At 38.0% G+C, this 20,441-nt stretch overlaps 1 protein-coding gene across 1 annotated transcript in view; it reads right to left on the reverse strand.

The window, feature by feature from the left end:
- The window catches only part of phf24 (PHD finger protein 24), a 48,979-nt gene that overhangs the window by 14,702 nt on the left and 13,836 nt on the right, over positions 1–20,441 (reverse strand). The window contains exons 2-3 of the mRNA XM_088910772.1: positions 15,688–16,084; positions 11,794–11,979 (exon numbers count right to left, since the gene is read on the reverse strand). Coding sequence (XP_088766898.1) covers positions 11,794–11,979; positions 15,688–16,080 — 579 coding nt within the window. The 5' untranslated portion in view covers positions 16,081–16,084. The remainder of the gene's footprint in view (positions 1–11,793; positions 11,980–15,687; positions 16,085–20,441) is intronic.

The raw sequence follows: 20,441 nt of genomic DNA on the forward strand, positions 1-20,441 counted from the left end.
AGAAAATTTTAAAAATGTTGTAGATGTTTTGTGGAGAACCACACCTTGAAATATCATAAATAAACCTCCATTAGGATGGAGGGTGTTAACGAGCTTAGAAATTTGTGAAAAACACAATTTCTGTCCTTTTTGTTCAGCAATACCAATATAAATCACTATTAATTTAATAGGCACTCTTATTTGGGATATAATCTTACAAGACCTTTCATAGGGCAACTCAGAAAATATATAGTCTCACATACAGATTCTAAATACAATATATAATTTATTGATATAATCAAAGCATGCATAACAAACAACAAATACAATAGAATATATATCTGTCAAGCTACCTGTGGTTAACACGGAATGCTGATCATTCACTCGGGGATTACAAAGATTGGAGTTCAGAGTTAAAATACACATTGACTACAATGTGTTGAAGTCTAGCTTGTGGGTTTTATCAGTCTCATATCACTAAATCACATTTATATTGTCAGACAAAAGTAAATGTACATTTACTATCATGAACGAAACATCAAACATATGGTTCGAATAATTGTTGAGAATAATGTGAGTAATGAAGTTATACTCAACAATCTGTTGGCCAAATGTCCCTGATGTTTTTAAACTTCCCACTGATAAAAAGGAGCTGAGTTTGTTCTTGGCAGCTTCTCTTTTTTAAGAATGTTCAGATGAAAGCAGAGGAGAGCAAGAAAGAGTGTTTGCCTTGCGTTGGCTAGACGTTTGCATTGACCTTACACAGCTCTACCAAAATAGTCTTTAAAAACAGTCTGTGCACAGTTTATCTTCTGGAGCTTTTGTTCAGAATACGGTCAGATATTCTGGTGCCGAAAAAAAAACAGTCCAGTTGTCTAATTTTGTTGATCAAGCAAATATACCAATGGGTTCGTGAACACAAGATTTCTTCGGCTTCAGGAAGAATACCTCGGGGTGAATTTTGTACTTTATTGACTCACTCTCTTGGTTTGGCTTCTTGGCAAAAAGTTCAAGTCCTGACTTGGACTACTGGCAGTCACGGAGTTGTAAAAGTCAGATAGCCGGTTTAGATGAAGAGATTTCACGTCAGTGAGTTAACAGGCAAGAATGAACTGGATTCCAGTTCATATGGGGTAACATCACAAGTTGGTGATTGGCTGAGATACCTTCAGGTTTGGTTCTGGCACCCAGTCTACAGATCACTCATTGGTGGATCTTCCTTTGGCTTACTGGTCATACTTTAGGATCAGGTCCAGATGTGCCTTCAGCTCTGTGGTAGACATCCAGACATATCCATCATGGGAGTTAAGATCGTCCTGTCCTGGGGATGACTATTATCCAAAAGACAAACTCACCTTCCTAAATGCAAAGACCACTAGGTCATTTTGTGGCTGGGATCACAAAGAAGGAGTCTCTTTAGCTACATGCCTGTGTTGTCACACATACAGCAGCAGGCTGCTTGGTCAAGGCACACAAAGATCATTAAAAAATCTTCAATAACACTTAATTCAAAATGAAATAATAGGCCTTGCCGCTACATTTGTAATCTACCATTTAGGTCCAGAAAATGCATTAGCTTTGTTAGAACTGCCTTTGAAAACAGGCTAGGTGTTTATAATGTCTTATTGAAGTGCAACCTCTTAAAACACTTAATACATTAATGATGGTAATTAGTTTTGCTCACTAAGATAAGAACTGTTGTCACACTGGAGATAATAGGAGTAAATGCATTAGGCTGCGTAGGCTATTTCATAAGTTAATTGAGTAATGCCTCTGCTACAAAAGTGAATTTTAAATTAAGTTATATTTTAAATTTCATAGAAAAACAAATTGCCTTTAGATGTTGTAACAACAAAACGGAATTTTCTTGGCAGAAAATAATCACAGCAAAAACAAAATATTGATTAACAGATGTCGCACAACGCCATTATATATAAAAAAGAATTCAACCAGTAAGGCTTCCAAGATGAAAATGATGTTGCCATTCCTGTAAAAGGCCCCTAGCTCAAGGTTTATGTTAACTTGTGTCATCTAGGTGTTTCACTACGTACTGTATGTAGCATGGTCACCCTTTTGACTTTTTGGAGGTGCTGTAAAAGAATAATGGGGTGTGAATCCAAAGCAACAAAAGTAAGCAGGGTGCTGTATCTGACATGTATTCGATACAATTATACTGTATACTATAAATAGTAAAGCATTTAGTTGTTTTTTTTTATTTTCTATATACTGCGTAGTAATCACAAATAATAAAAGGCTGATGTTACTCTAGAGGGCATGCTAAAGATCAGTGAAGCCTCTGGACTTGCAGCTGCCAGGTTCTGGGTTTCAGTACCTGTTGCAGACACAGCTGTTGTACCCTTGAGTGAGCTTTTTTGTATCCTAGTTGCTCCAGCCCACCCAGCTGTGATTGACATCATGACCCACACTGGTGGAGAGGGGCAGCCATGTGTTTCTTAGACCCAGGATGGGTCTTGGCCTGATGAGCCATTGTGTGCTGGTATAGACTATGCCTTTGCCTTAGATGTTAGTATATAATTCACATTTCTCAAAAACAAACACTAGAATGGAAAGGAGAGCAAAATCCAACTCTGTTCCTTCAATGGAGTTAACAATTATTATTAAAAATTGCATTTATTTGGCACTCATCAACCCAAAGCAATTTACAAATATGAAGGGACCCACTTCATCAACCACTGAAGTACAACACCCACCTAGATAATGTATGCCAGTCATTATGTGCCAGCAGCCCTACTTCACAGAATTTCAGGAAGAGAAGTGAGAAATCGTTTTACCACTTGAATAAAGGGGGAACTTGTGCGAGTCCAAAACTGAATTTCGCCAGGAGAGGAGGGGTAACATCCCTTCTCTTATAGACCTTTTTAATGACCAATTAGTCAGGATCTTGGTTTTACATCTTATCTGTACGATTTTTTCAAGTCCATTTCTTTTACCAGGTGTTCAGACATATTAATGGGCTCATTAACTCTAAGAGCTAGTGTCAACAAAAATAAAGGAATGAGTGAAAATATTCTGATAAATTATTATCACTGTTGTGTGATGCTTGTTTTACTTATTTAAGGAACATTCCTGAAATATCTTAAACACTTTTCTGGCCTTAATGCACTTTGTAACGATTTTGTCCCTTCCAAAGTCTAAATATATGTTTTACGATTTTTTTAAAATATGTTCTCCAATTCCTATCATGCACTTTCTTTAGAACTCACAGCTTCTCCTTAAGAATTTTAAATTGAGTATATATTTGTGCAGGGATTATGTGTTAAATTTCTGGATACTGACTGAACTCTGGCAGGAACACATTTGTTGTTAACTTTCTCCAGAGGGGAAATGATGTATTCCTAGAATTTCACATTCAGTTTCTTAAAATAAATACAGGAAAATATGCTGAAAGTCAGTATTCAATGGATTACTTATTTATATTTTCCTGACAAGTGACTATCAGTATAAACCCACGCCTATGAACGTGTAGATTAACCAAATGCAATAACATTTTGATTTTTACTGCTTAATCAAAAAAGCTTCATTATGTAAGAACTGGAAAACAAGAACAATGTTTGCAAATATTTTTATCAGGATGTGGTAATTAGAAAGATTTTACCAGGGCATGTTTTGATTTTATAAAACCTACTTTATCCCACACAGAATTTAAACCAAATAATAAAGGGATTAAATTTCAATGTTTACAAAATCTAGAGTTTGAAAATAAATTGGCAAGACATTATAGCCGAACACAGTCTGGAAATCACTGATCACAATTTGTGAGACCATGAGTCCAAGTCTAAGTGTAATTGTCAGGGCAAGTCTAGTCACTACAGAAATCCACTTGCAGTGAGTGATGGCAATCTGAGAGCAGAATACTAAACTGATCTCATACTGGGACCTCACCAGCAGCCCTCTCTGTGAGCTATGATGTGGCTGCATTTCCCCAGGAATCCACATGTAACAATGACTTCCTTTAGCAATTAGAATGTGATATCTAGTGCTCAGAGAACAATGCACTTACACATGCTTGTCCAGGCTGTATGAGTTGAACAAGACAGAACCAAAAAGTCAGAATGCAATCTGGTGCAAAGAATGTATCATAGATGTAATACTTATATTGTTTCCCTCACATGCTACTAGCCCTGTGACTTACACACTAGATTCCCTGTTGATCAGCCCAGTTAATAAATTCATTAATCAAAAAATAATTTACACACATCATGTCTGTCCAATAACATATCTGTGAATCTTTTGATGAAACTACTGATTTTGTCATTTTTCAAAGAATTATCTGATTTTTTAATAGTATATAAACAAATGATAGAATTTAGAAATGCTTTTGAATGTGAACCACATATAATGAGAAAATAAAATAATTATTTTAATAGTTGGAACAAAGAATGGGTTAGAACAACAATGAAGTTCAGGGTACAACAGAAGTCAGACAAGCAAAGCAATGTTTACCAAAGTCTCTGATATGTTCTGTACAATCAGTAAGAACACTTGTCATCTCAAAACACAGAAATAATCCAGGCTAGATTTTCCTGAAAGAATTTCATCCCATTTTTAATCACAGAAAACAAAGGCTTCTAATTGGACATAGATATTGGCACTCCTTGTCTTTGTTGTGGATTAGTCCGCCTTATCTCTGGTAGAGTCTTTGGGTACAATTAAGAAAACATTGCAACAGCATTTCACAGGCCTTCAGGCATTGCTAAATTTAGATTTCTTTCACAACATTAATTTAGATACAGAGGATATGGAGGTGTGCTTAATTCTTGGTTTGTTATCCTTTTTAATTCTGCCTTTAATTGTGACTATTTGAATTGACACTCTTTAGGACTTTTGTTGACTTATGAACATTCATATCTTGCCAGTGGATTTTAATTTAAAATTTGATTTTTGATGCTGTGATGGTTGGTTTTGGATGTAACAGGCTCTAGAAGGAATCTATCATGACATGTTTGTTCTTGTGCAAGTGAAGAAGTATATTACATGACTGACAGTGTAACAGACTCTTGACTCCAGTGGAGTTACTTCAGGTATTCAATCCTGCACGTACAGTAGCAAGAAGCAGTTTACTCAGCTGGATAATGGGGACTGATTAAATAGAGACTGGGGAAATTTATCTGCTGCTGATCTTGATAAAAACAAGATGTTTGTAGAAACAGGGAATATCGGCATACTCGATGTACTATAGGTGTGAAGAGGTAGTAATAAATCTCATCTAATCATGTTTCTAAACTTGTCCTCATCCTACAGTATCTCAGACATGGTTTGATTTGTCCATTTGTCATACTGTAGGTAGTACATGAATTAAAGGTCATACCTGTTTATATATTATAAATATAAACTATATATATTACTATTTTAATTAGTAATCACAATGGGGAGTGCTGTCACTTCACAGCACCAGGGTCCTGGGTTTGAATGGGGTACTTCACCAGGTACTCAGGTGTTTGATAGTTCAGGAATATACAGTTAATTAGGGTCTCTGAAATGCTCTCAATATGTGTAGGGGCACCCTACAAAAGACTGGCATCCTGTCCGAGGTGTAGTCATGCCCTGTTTATGCTGGGCTAGGACCTGGCTCACCACAGCACTCCAAGGATAAAGTGGCTTCTAAAAATGCATGTACTGCCGGTGGTCACACTTCATAAATTTACCTACGTTTAATAGCTACTGTAAATGTGTAGCATTTGTGTTGCTTTGTTTAAAGAAGGAAACAGGAAGGAATTCTGCAAGGAAAACCACACCTCCTCCGATGATTAGGTGCTTCGATGTGAGGAGGACACAAGCCAAAGTTAATCCCTGCAAGGCTGCTGGACCTGATAATATACCTGGTCGTGTGTTCAAGGAATGTGCAGAATAGCTAGCTGACGTCCCCACAGATATGTTTAATATCTCCTTCTGCCATGTGGTCATCCCCGTATGCTACAAATCCACCACTATTATACCAGTGCCGAAGAAGTCAGCTGTGTCCTGCCTCAATGATTACCACCCCATGGCACTTACACCAATTATCATGAAGTGCTTCGAGAGACTAATCATGAGCCACATCAAGTCCAGACTCCCTACCCCTCTGGACCCCCTTCAGTTTGCACTACCGCCTCAACCGGTCTACTAATGATGCCGTATCTCTTGCCCTTCACCTGGCCCTATCCCACCTAGATAAGAAATATTCTTATGTAAGAATGTTTTTCATTGACTTCGGTTGAGCATTTAATACAATCATCCCCCAGAGGCTGATAGAAAAATTGAGCTTGCTGAACCTCAACACCTCCCTCTGTAACTGGATTCTGGACTTTCTGATCAAGAGACCTCAGACAGTCCAGATCGGTAATAACATCTCCAGCACCATCACAATGAGCACTGAACCCCCCCCCAGGGCTGTGTGCTCAGCCCACTGCTGTTCACACGGATGTACAGTTCAAATTGCATCATCAAGTTTGCCGATGACACGACAGTGGTGGGCTTCATTAGCAACAACGATGAGCTACCATGCAGAGAGTAGGTGGAGCAACTAGTGGACTGGTACACAAACAACAACCTATCTCTTAACGTAAATAATAAAAAAAGAGATAATCATTGACTTAAGGGTCCACACTGATCACTCCCCACTGCACATCAATGACTCCCCTGTGGAGACAGTTAGAAGCACCATGTTTCTAGGTGTACACAGTACAAATGACCTCACTTGGTCCCTCAATACCACCTCCCTAGCCAAGAAAAAAAACAGCAGCATCTTTATTTCCTGCGGCGACTGAGGAGGGCAAACCTTCCATTGCCCATTCTTACCACTTTCTACAGAAACGCCACTGAGAGCACCTTGACCAGCTGTGTTACTGTCTGGTTTGGGAATTGCAACGCTTCAGACCCCAAGACCCTGCAAACAATTGTGGAAACAGCTGAACAGATCATTGGAGCCTCCCTCCCTTCCATTTCTGTCACCCATCACAAGCGCTGCTTACACAGGGCCTCCAGTATAGTAGATGACCCCTCCCAGCCCTCCCATAAACTCTTTGCCCTCCTACCATCTGGGAAAAGATATCGCAGTGTACGGGCCAGCTCCACCAGACTCTGGAATAACTTTTTCCCGCAGGCTGTCAGGCTCCTCAACACCCTGGAATCCACTTGCACCCACTCAAATTAAAAAAAGAGGGTTTAAATTCTCCCAGTGTTTTTGTGTATATTGCATTTGCCTTAGTAATTTGCACTATTGGCACTTTGTACTATGTGTATCCTGTCTACATTGTCTATGTCAGTGTCCTGTCTGTACCTTGGACCAGGAGGAACAATATTTTGTTCCACTGTATACTTGTATATGGCTGGAATGACAAATTGATGTGAACTTGAACATGAACTTGATTTCATTCGACAATTCCCTGTTTGATAATGCTCTATCATTAATGAGCAGATCAAAATCAATTTTTATGATATAACCTGATTTAATATAAATTCTTTTGTGAGGCTTAATCAGTGTCAGTTGCTCTTCTGCTCATTGTGATGGCTTTATATTTTTAAGGGGTTTTGTATCAATTTAATAACGAGAGATATTTAAGGTTTTTAGAATACATCATAGGACCACGTGCAGTATGGAGGAAAGAAGTTCTCTTTGTTGCTGGATAGACTACAATTGGAAGACACGATGTTGTGAGCATAGACTAATGCCAAGCACTACTTTTTGTGTGGCTAAAAATGTTTTGTTGAGAGACAGCTAAAATAAATACAATACTAATATAGAAAAGCATGCACATACTGAAGATAAATCCATTAATGGGTTCAGAAAGAACACATTTCATATCGGTTTAAAATGAAACTACCTCAACAAAACAACAGTAAATAACCCAAAGCTGCATCCAACCCTAATAAACCACCACAGTACAAAGGGCCAGTGCTTCAAATGTTGTCTTTGATACAGAGTTCTAACAAGCGTTGTGTTTTAAAGATACATTAAACACAAAGATAAAGCAAATGTAGAACTGACAAGTACAGACTCTGATACTGTGATTTATGGCTACAAGGCTAAAAATGCTCATTATCCAAGGGATTTAAAGGAATCCTAGGTAAAAACAAAGTCTCACATTCTCTATACCTTTCTTCTGCTGCAAAGTGAATTTCATTCGTATTTACCATCCATTTACAAGGTATCTTTATGTGGGTTTTCACCATGGAAGCAAACAGCGGTTCCCAAAAGAACATTTTTGCCACTACAGTATGAGCTGCTTATTTCCAAAGTATCCGAAGTGTTTGAGCCCTGAAGTCTAATAATCATTATTAATAAAAATTAACTGATAAGTTCAAGTCATAGTTTTTTTTTTTTAGATTTTAATAAAGCCAATTCAGTCCCAGCGTCCTGGGTCAATAATTTTATAATGTTTCACATCTGTTTTCGAAGGAGATGAAGTACTGAGGTAATTAGCTTGTTTGTCAGGTGTTTGTTGTTGGCTAATTAATGTGTACTTTGTGCTTTCAGTGTTGTTTGAAATGCACTTATTAATGCCACTTCTTTCTTTATATACAGTATTTCAGAAATATAAAAATAGCATTGCTGATCCCCTTTAATATTGATAGATACTGTATGTGTTCTGAAATACAAAAAATAGCATTTTAGCATGTCTAGAGAGGAGTTAATGACTTTAACAAAACTTAGCAACCATAATAACAGAAAATGAGATAATTAGATTCGATTGGTACAGTAAATGTAATGGATTAGCTAAAAGCTGACCTTGATTTATCAACATTTGATAAAAGATTTTGAACAATGTGAATTGAAAATTACCAAATGAAAGCTTGTTATATAACAAATTTAATATAATAGAAGAAAAGAGAAGTGGAGCCTTTTAGTAAATTGTTGATGCTCCTAACATACTTATTTTGTAACATCTGCTGGCATCTAAGAGGTCTAAAACTTATAGTGTACTATATATAATTAAGGGTATTTAGCTTCTTATCCAGTAAAATATCTGGTTTTTTTTTGCTTAAATTCTCTCTATAGTCTAACTTGCATGTATTGATTAATTTCTGCTTCACCTTTATCCTTTAAGCGTTTGCAATAAGCTATCCAAGATGATATTCAACCCACGTCTTCTTGAGAATGGCAATGCTGAGCTTCTGCCAGAAAGCAGATACCAGGGGTGTAAGCAATACAACCCTCCTAACTGCAACATAAGCACACCTGCAGTTAAAAAGCTCAAAAAAGAGGTATGAAAAACAGTCAGGGCAATGCTTAGTGCACACTCTTTTTTGCTTTGTGGAGTTCAGTTCTATTTGATTGCCTGAAGGTCTGCATTTCATTTATTTCCAGCTTATCTCTGAGTTAATTGTGATGAGTTATAGTGCTCTGTAAAAAGGTCATTGCTATCCTAGAAAAAAATTTTTCTAAAGCCAGTTTCATTATTTGTTTGTTTTTATTAAAATGGTGGTGCATTGGACAGAAGCTTTTAGTTGTTGCATAAATAATGAAAAAGGCAGATATTAATTATTTAAAAAACCCCTATTATTTTTTTAAGTTAATGGCAGCAGTTTTTGCTTGCCATCCACATAAAGATAAGTGAGCAAGGGAAACAAAAGAGACACTGTTTGTACCACATGATTCTTTCAGGACCACATCATAAATTGTGACAAATTTCTGTACAGTTTTTTTTTCTGTGTAGCAAAATAGACTGGCCATGATAAACAGATTGTACAAGATATGCAAACTCACACTCAAACAACACCCTTAGACACCCTTAGATAACACAATGACAACACCTGCAGCTTCCTAGAAATTCCTAGAAATTAGTTTTATTTGATTTGCTTACATAGCATAAATCTTATGATAAAACAGCAATTAACTGAAGTGAGAGGAACCAGCTTAGTAGCTGTACAATCAAAATGCTTATGCTCCACTATTACAGCTTTATAATAATCCGTTTTTGTATTAGTGCTTACCAGACACTCTACTTGCGTTGTTCCCATGTTCTCTGGTATCCACAGACTGTTTGCCACCCGGAAATTAAAATCTGATTAAATGATCAAGCTGTAAGTGAGAAATAAAAATCTCTAGCCCATAGGAGTGTCTACTAAAAGGTTTTCTCCACCACACAAAGAACAGAAAACCAAGGAGAATAACTAATTTAAATGATTTCATTCCATAGCTTATCATATTAGAGCTCACTGTCAGTGGCTAAATATTATATGCAAGGTTAAGTTCTCTGGCTTTTCCTTTTTAATTTCTAATTTGCACATTGCTTCAGTACAATTAATGACTATGGACTGAAAAAAAATCATACAGTCCAAAATGTAGCTAATCTCAGAGAACACTTTGATTGCCTCAAAACCTTGTCAACATATTTTGTCCATTTTTTGTATTGTTTCATTCATTTGTTTTATTATGTGTAAGATGTGTGTAATGGGGGCAATGATCTAAAACTAATTTTCAGCATCCACTCTTTTCAAGATCCAGTGACCACTGAATTAGGACTCTCTGACCTATGTTACTAACACAGAGATACAGACATGTACACACCCACTCCAGGGTCAGTTTTACCAGAAGCTAATTTACCTACCACTATGTCTTTGAACTGTGGGAGATAGCCTGTCACGCCCAGTACACCTAGAGGGCACCCTACTTCTGTCCTGTTCCTAGTTCCCTGTGATTATTCATGTCTTTTCCGGTGTGTATTGTTGTGTAGCCTGTTTACTTCCTGTGTCTGCTCTGCTCCTCCCAGCATTGAGACTACGGATGTCCTGAGACCCGCCTAGCACCAGGTCGCTCCTGTCCATGGCCTGAGGGCATTGGTTTCTTTCGGACATCGTCTGACCCCCTGAGCTAACCCCCATGCTGCCACTTTTACTGCTACGCATAGGGGCTTTATTGCTTTCCTTGTCATTCTACAACTTGCCCTTCCCACATCCGTGACATAACCGGAGCACCCAAGAGGAAACACATGCCAACATGGGGAGAACTTGCCACAGAGTGCACCCCAGGAACTGCATCCAGGGCCCCAGCATTAACCACTGTGCCACTATGCCACCCTCCACACTAAAACATTTTCTGGAAGTTACAGTACTACAATCTGGAATCACTATTATTTTTTGGCACACCCTCACGAATTCAGTAAGCAAATGGTCTCAATACAAGAACATTCACAGGAAGAGAAAAGAAAGAAAACCATAAGGACTCTGATATCAAATGTGCTTTGTTGAGCCAAACTGTTTTCGGTTTGGTTCTAATTCCACCCAAGGGAAGACTGCATGTCAGTGACTATCTGTTAATTAAAATGGAGATTAGAATTTGAGCCTTGAATAATTATAATTTGTTTTGAGCTACAGTAAAGGTGCAAAGACTGAATGGAAGTTTAATACATTTGACTACTGTACTTCAAACCTCTTTAAAAGTGGCACAGCCCAATAGTCTGGTTTCTTTCATTAAATGGCTTGGTAAAATTCTTAGATAAAAAACAGTATAGATTTAATCGCCCCTTCTTTATACTCTCAAATGTTTGGATTTCTGCTAAAATACTTAACATGTATTTAATTATTCACCAAATAATGAGAAATATGGGAATTCCCATCCGCAGCAACTGTGGTACTGTATGTTTATTCAACTTGTTTTGTGTGAGCACACACATTTCTACATACAGCCGTCAGAGCCATATGTAGGACTTAAAGTATTTGCTTCTCAACTGCACATCGTGAAAAATCAGCATTGAATTGCTAATCGTAGTTAAAAGGTAAACCACAACAAAAAGCTCTGCCATTCTCACCTCCTGGGAAATGTTAAGTACAAGACATAGGCATTTTCCTCTAAAAGAGGCAGTGCGGACTTACACAGTAGTAGCAGCTCCAGCCCGTGGCTGTGTGTGCTGTTTCGGTGAGGTCTTCCAGGGTGTCACTGTGCAGATAGCCCATTTCACGCAGGCAGCCATCATGGAAGACCCTGGTGCAGACCCGGCAGGGGTACAGGTCTTCTGCTGTCCACACCTCACAGATCTCACATATCTCATCATTCACTGGCTGTGAAAGGACACAGGACAGGGTCAGCAGAAAATTACATCCGAGCATTCAGCCTGCTCTGATGTTTACATTTTTGCATTTGTTGTGTGTCTTTTACCAGTACCTGTGCTGATATTTCTAGAATCTGCCACTCCTCAAGAGAATAAAATACAAACTGCAAATCAGTGAAGATGATGTTTTAAGGCTCACTAAATTACAAGATGCCTTCAAAAAAGACCAATGTCAGAAAAAAAAACAGTTCGTTGTAAACCACAGTTAACAAATATAGAGCTATCAAAAATAGAGGATAATATTGAAAATATTGCATTATTGTATAATATTGCATCACCTCTTGATCTAAAAATTGATCATAGAAAACAGAAATGTAAAAGTAAAAAATACAAAAATGCAATGTTGAATGTCTTAAAAGGCACCACTAATTTCAGATCAAGTGTGGAAACAGAAAAAAAAACAGAAGGAAGAAAAACAAAATAGTTTGAATTGTATTTCCAAAAATTAAAATTTGATACACATTTCATAACTTTACACCAAACAACCTACTGGGATTTTGTGCTTTTCCTTAGATCTCCAATTTTACAGATGGAAATGCAGTACTTTATACTATGACATTTTAAGCATGTAAATCCTCTTATGATCTTCTAGAAGGAAAATTCTCATGGATGCACATATGTCATATATTAACCCTTTGAAATAAACTAAGAAACCATCCTGCTTTGATCACTGGTGTCTCCGAATACCTTTGGTGATCTTGTTTGTGATTAATCCCTCTTGCATTAAGTTCTGAAGACTGGGAGCACTGCATCAAACTGGCTATATAAGACAGCTTGGCATCTGGGCCACATTAGCTCTGCCGTTTCACTGTATGGTGCTCACTGTAAAGAGTATTAACTTTGACAACACAGGAGCTCTCTGCAGTTACAATGCCAGCTGCAGGGCTGTAACAAGCATATTACTCTGGAACGTAGAGAGAGATGGCTGGTGACATCAAAGATGAAATATTGAACTACCTTGCTGAGCCCAGTGCACCATAAAATTATTCCAAAGGTAAAACAAAGTACAACAAAAAATATAGTCTTGGGCTTTTTAGTCTTTTGCGTTCTTCCATTATCACCTTAGAGATTAGATTAAGTAGCAACCATGGACAGCACCTTCCCAGTTCTTTCCATTCACCCAAGTAATTGTGACTACATAAGGAGGAGGTGATAATTAGGAAAAAGTATACATTGATGTAGACCATTCTTTTTACACTTCAGTTTCTGTTCCTTCAAGCTAAAAAGAAACCTCAAAATATAGAGAGGGAATCGCAGCAACATTTTCCAGTTTTTCAGTAGTTTGTTGTGATAAAAGAAGGCTGTGTTACCTACTGTATGCATGTTACTTGCCAAAACAAGAAGCTTAGTCTGAGTTGCGATTGACACTGTGCCTCAAAACCCTTTAGCCTTTATTGTCCCTAAGGGAATTTGCTTTTCACATCAAGAGCTCATGAACATATGTGGCAATAATACTATTCAACAATTCAGTTATAATAATAATAATAATAATAATAATAATAATATTACAACATTTAACAGCATTGCTCAGTCAGAAGTCTACCAGTACCATGAGAGTGAAAAACAGACAATTGCCTTGTAAAGAGTCAACAATGAGAACCCTACCCTCAAGCATTTTTTTCCATTGTTTTCATTCGACAATTCAACGATTGAATTATTTTAGGGATAAGAGAGTAAATGCCCTTACAGTCTTTATACAGAGGCAACTATACTGAGAACATCCTGTCACCTCCAAAATTATTAGCACTTTTAAATAAAATGCTTTATTAAATAAACAACATCTACAGTATATTGTAATTTTCAATATGTGGATTATATTTTACTTTATTAATTACTGTATGTAATGGAGTCAATAAAAATTACAGTTTTCTCAAATTGAAAATTTATTTCCTAAAAAAGTTCCACAATTATTAGCACACTTCTTTTCTGGACTTTGTGCGTGCACTCTACCCATGTAAGGATAGAGAGGAACAGTACTGAGCCCTTTTCTGTAATGTTACTAGATTGGAGAACACAGTGGGAGGGATCTTTTTTCCATACAGACTCATTCCAGATCCTTAATATCCTTGGTCTATGTGTCACGCCCTCTGCAGGCAGAGGGCGCTCCTTTTCTGTCCTGTCTCTTGTTTCCGGTGCTTTGCTGTCCTTCCGGTGTTTCTCTCTCTGGGGCTATATATTTCTGGGTCTTTCATTTGCCTTGGCTCAGCATTGACGTTCGGATGTCATGAAACCCGCCTAGCACCAGATTGCCCCACATCTGCGACCTGAGGGCATAGGTTTCTATACGGCATTCCCTGAACAGCTGAGCCCGGGCTAACCCCCGTCTCACCGCTATGCATAGGGTCTTTTCACTCTCCTGCCATTCCACGGTTCGTTCTTTCCGACATCCGTGACACTATGCTTTTGGACTGCCCTCTTCCAATCAAATCACAGATTGCAATGGGGTTCAAGTCCAGAGATAGAGATGGCCATTGCAATCATTGTATTCTGATTTTCAGATATATGACATTATAGTACAAAAATACTGGTACTTTTTGATAGCTGTACTTCTAGAAAATAAAATATGACAGAAATGCTAGTTCTTGCTGTCATGTGTGAAGTTACCTCCTAACCTGACATAAATACATTTTGTCTGCCCCTAAAACATCTGTAAGAAGTTTAACATCCATAGCAGCAAATAGAAGCCTGAAGCATCCCTCAGCATTTACATGCAGGACTGACTTAATTACAAGATGTTACTCCAGACGTTACATTTGTAACATTAGTTACATTTGATTTGCCTTATCAAACTCAATCTGTTAAGAATCCTCAGCAGAACCTCTGCACTCCTTCAACACTGTACAGATTTAAATCTATATTCAGTCTCCAATACTGTATGCAATCTCATGAATCCAATCATCGAAATCTGATTTTATGAAATATGCCTGTTTTAAATTATGTGAAATGATGGGCCTTGCACTTTGTTGTTGTTTGTGTGTACCTTTTTCCTTTTAAAAAGTACATTAGTTTATAGTCCTTTGGTCCTGCAATATTGTCTCTTAAGAAGACCAGAAACAAAGCTCTTGTTTCTTCCAGAGGCAGTGCTGTCTGGAAACTCTACAGTCTACTCAGTGAAATTTAAAAAAAAAAGGAAGCACTCCAAAATTTAAATTAGATGTGGTTAACACCAACTGTAAATCACTGATTAATTCAATTTGTATAAATTTGAAACACTTCAGATGTTGATTTCAGTGTTTTTTTAAGTAGATTTTCTGAGACTCAACAAATGCAGTCAATGTCTAATGATCTATCAGTTCAAGTACAATTCTTCCGGGCTCAGTAATCAGAATGGTTGTAGCCATTGTGTGCATTTTATTTTCTGAAGATAAAACATTTTGAGATGCAAACTAAGTAAACCTTGGAAAAAGGGACAGAAAAACATTCTGTTAATCTCAGCAATATACAGTAAAACCTCTTATAGTCCTTGGCTGTGCAATTGTGTACCTTATCTCATTGTGGCATATACAGTAATTCACCACCTAAAGCATTGGTACAGTAGCTTCATCCATCCATCAGATTAAAGTTTTGATTGTTTTATGCCTAAAAGAACTTAACGATTGCCTACATAAACAGAACATATTTTGACCAATATACAGTAACTGCAGTTTACATAACCCACCTGTTCTTGTTTTTCCAGAGGAATTTCAATAGGTTGGTCATCATCGGGGTCTCTCTTTGGCCGGACAAATGCTGGAGGAGTGAGCTGATTGGCTCTTTCCAGCTCCTCAGGCTCCACCCCCTTGCCATCCCGGAGTCTAGACCAAGCCTCCTGATTGACTTTACACTCATCCCTGGGAGGAGCCTGGGAGCTGGAGGCCCCGGGCTTGTTGCCTTCCTCCTGAGGGGCCACAGGTTCTGGCGGCTTGTCCTCTGCCTCTACAGGGGCCTCGGCAGCCTCAGGTCGGCGGGCTGGGGGCGGCCTGTCCTTCAGGCCATCCTTGAAGGCTGACACCACCACGCTGACTTTCTGCACCTTCTCCACACTCTGTTTCTTAGACATCAGCACCCCCATGGCTCTGGAGAAGCACAGACATAGGGTGGAAACTAATGAGTGACAAAAGAATTGTATACCACCCTAGGGTATATCTATAGTTCCAGTTTCTTATTATAACTTTTCCTAGGCTTTAATGGTATAACATCTTATTGATTTACTGGTCAAAATTAACTGTATGTAAAGATGGCATTTTCAGAGTTTTTTTTTCATTTTTCATTAAAAATGCACTTTTGCACTTTTTTTGTGGGAAAAAAAGCTTTTAAACTACTTTGAAATATTTTGGACCAGTTTAAAAAAAAACAGGTAGCTAGGAGTCAAGAAGTACTTAACCTCTAAAAATACATCTGGAGAAATTAATAGCTGTTTACCTTTAAAATCACCCTTGCTTTTAAAGAGGTAGTAATCATATACAGTATACTGTCTATTTGCCTGAAGCTGAGAGAATCTGTCTATTAGAGTACAGATTAAACCCTTTCAGGGTATGTCATTGAAAACTATTTATTATAACTCTACAGCGGTTTCTACAAACATAATGGAAAAGTAGTTACATTTATTATTGAAGATCATAGTAAAATGTAAAATATTTAACCATTTGTTTTATTGGTTGAACATGCCCCAACCAATGGTTCTCTATAATGTAAAAAAATAGACAGTACAATCAAGGAATGAGCCATCCATCTATGACTGTGATCAAAGTACTGTACAGTATATTACCATCACAATGTAAGATAATGAAATAAAAATGTGAATACAAAGCAAAATAAAAGTAAGTCGTACAATCAAATGTTTATTTTGATTATGGTTTGTGTTGCATATCTTTGTGTGTGTATTTCAGCTACCTTTTTCACCTTTGGGAAATATTATTATTATCTTACTGTTAATTGATCACTATACCACAAAGGCTAGTATTAGATGGACTCTACCTCCAATCAACGGGCAAAGAGAGGGCCTTCAGCACTTCTTGTTTGGTATACAGCCTGCAGATATAATACAGTAGGTATAGAAATGTGTCCCCTGGTTTTTCCTGCTAGAAAGTCACCTCTGAAGTTCCTTTGGTTTTAAATGCCACATGGGAAAGTTTCCAACAAACATTGTGTCTTAAACAAGGGCAGAACTTTCCATTAATCTATAACTTGTCTGATGCTCAGTGAGGCATTTACGCTCTTGGGAATAGTATGCGAGCGTGCTTCACATCTTCAGGCTTAGTGCATTAGAGACTTCAACCTCTGGCCTTTTCAATTTAAATCTAACCATTGGTGCCAGTCCTGAAACGTGTCTATTGCAACTTGCTGTCAACGGATGCTATTGAAAATGTTAAAGATCCATCTGAAAGACTTCCTTCTAGGCCAATGACACTCTTTCTGCTGCTTTAACTTCAGGACCCCCTTGGCTAAGGTGAAGCACTTCTGATATGGCTTAGAGGCTGCTGAAAGCTGTCTTATCCGCCGTGTAAATACAGCACAGCTGGGGCTGATTACATAGTTTCACTATGGCAGATGACAAATAAAAAGAATGAGTAAATACATAAAAACTACAAACCTGACCATGAATATGTAAAATTATAATAATTACAAAAATAAAACCTCATATAAGTCCTTTCATGTCAGATCTTCTCAAGGTGCTTTACAATGAAGGTGACGGTTCAACAAAAGATTCCTCCGATGGTAAGAATTGTACTGCACTGTAAAATGTACTCTTACTGTATGTGAAACATTTGAATACTCAATCAGGTAAAAAGATCTGAAACTATATTACACTCTTCCCAATGTTTCACTCCATTATTTCCAAACTTGAATAATAATTACTCATTTATTTACCCCTTATACAGTATTTGTAAATTAATACAAGTTAAATAATCAAAGTTTAATACATTTACAAGATGGATACACTATTTACAAAAGCAAAGTTGAGTGCAATTGTTGAGAAGACTTGAAATTGCTACCAGGATAATAACATACCAGCTGTATGTTTTTGAAACTGTAACACTCTTTTTCCATAGCCATGTAGAAATTGTTTTAAGAGTATAAAACTGAGGTGATATTATAATAATAATAATAATAACTATAATAATAATTATTATTCTTATTATTGTTATTATTATTATTATTGTTATTAAAATGTATTTATTCTGGTGTTTTACATGACCCCCTTTTTTCACATACCACAGTTTGCCAGTGTCTAAATACTGTGGCACTGTTTTTGCTCTGTGCTTGAATCCTGGCAGAGGTGGAGCACAGCTGCACCAGTCACCAAAACACAATTTAGTTTACATATGGAGCTGCACAGAATGTGTGGCAAAATTCATTGCCGCATTAATCTGCATTTGAATGTGAATCGGCTGTGTGATTCACTGGCCAAAGATGATCAATAGGTGGCACTTGTTGGATGATAAAGAAACAATTGCTTCATTTTGTCTGCTTTACTACTGTACCTCTTTAAATCAGTTTGTGGACTTCCGGGTTCAGGTATCGAAGCACGATCTTAAAAGAAACGAGCTGTGATTGATAAATTGGTGGAATTAGAGGTCTTTGCACTAGCGAGCAAAGACGCTGGTTCTCCTAGGGCTGGTGCTAAACCTGCTATGGCAAAGGAAGAACAGGATGAGGTGCAAGTGGTGGCTGAAGACTTAGCGGAGGCTGAGGTCAAGGCCACATTACCTCCCTTTGAACCGTTCTCTCCGGTCTCCACTGGGTCAAAAAGCGAGATTCGCCTGGAAGTTCGTCTGGCCCGCTTGCAAATGGAGGCACAGGAAAAAGCCAAGGCACGCCAGGTAGAATTTGAGTTGCGCCATGAAATTCGTAAAATAAAGATCGAGGCGGAGAAAGAGGTTAAGCTCCGACAGCTTGAACTAGAAGCAAGAAGGAATGCTCCTGCTGCACAGCTGACCCACTCCGAGGCCTCTAACATGTCTCCTTTGCAAGATCCACTCTCGACCACCTTGGATGTAAGTAAGCACATTGCTTTAGTTCCTCTATTCAGGGAGTCAGAAGTTGATTCGTACTTTGGTGCATTCGAGCGAAATGCCACATCACTTCGCTGGCCTAAGGAGGTCTGGTCACTGCTTTTGCAGTGTAGATTAGTTGGCAAAGGTCAGAAAGTTTGCTCTACACTTTCTCTGGAAGAAAGTTTGCACTACGATACTGTGAAGGCTGCAATCCTACGTGCATATAAACTGGTTCCTGAAGCTTATAGACAACGATTCAAAATCATCAAAAAGTGTCAGGCCAAACGTGTTGAATTCGCTAGAGCAGTAGGTCTCAAACTTTTTGGACCAAGTACCACCCCTGATCAAACCAAAGCATCCAAGTACCATCTACAAGTCATCTTCTCATAGGAACCCCAGAAAATTTAAATGACCAACATAAGTGTGCGTGCGCACACACATATATAATAGATATTATAATAAACTTTATTTGATATAGGGCCTTTAAAGGTGGCTTCTCAAAGCGCTTTACAGAATGACAAAAGGAACAACAACAATTAAAAATAAACAATAAAAAAGCACCATTTCAGTGAAAGGGGTGAGCCTGTTTAGTCGAGCAAAGCAGATGTGAATTCTTTGGTCGAGCCATGATACAATACACAACATAGTCTAAAAGATTTTGGCTAACAGGCATTTTCTTGATGGCCAAGGCCTCGCGGTGGATGCTGCAGTTCATATCTGGAGCAACCTCTCTAATTCAACTACACCGCTTTTTCGGCTTGTCATCGCTCTAGCACCGTCTGTACAAACTCCGACACATTTCATCCAGTCGATGCCATTCTCTTCGATAAATTCATTCAGAAGCTGAAATATGTGCTCTCCTGTAGTTCCTGTTGGTAGCGGCTGACAGAACAGAAAATCCTCATGGGACATGCCCTCAAACTCGTATTGAATGTAAACGTGCAAATTGGCCAAATCAACGACATTTACAGACTCATCTAATTGCAGTGAAAAGCATCTGCTCATCTTAACGTGCTCTATCAGCGTACTTTTGACATCATCCGCCATATCAATAATTCTATGAGTGACTGTTCAACAGCTTTTTCTCCACACATAATACGTGTCAGCTCTTTTGCCAACGGTAAACAAACAACTTTAGCAGTCCAATAGCTTGCATTTTTCCCCGTTTTCATTTCAGGAGTTTGTCTCAGAAGTTCAAAGAAGTTATTTATTATGTGCATGGGAGCGAAACACAGAGACGCTCTGTGTATTTTTCTCAAATTAACCTAGAACAGTTCTTAAATATTTTTCTGTTATCTATCACGCTTTTCTGTTCTCACAAGATTCCCAGCGTTTGTAGTATGCATTGCTATGCTTTCCTGTGCTTGCAACATTGGCATTGATCCAAAATCACGCTCATTCTCCAACCTCCCTATTTGCTAGAAATAATTTTTTT

The sequence above is a fragment of the Atractosteus spatula genome, chromosome 3 (assembly GCF_055471065.1).
Source record: "Atractosteus spatula isolate fAtrSpa1 chromosome 3, fAtrSpa1.hap1, whole genome shotgun sequence".
In the NCBI taxonomy this organism is placed as follows: Eukaryota; Metazoa; Chordata; class Actinopteri; order Semionotiformes; family Lepisosteidae; genus Atractosteus; species Atractosteus spatula.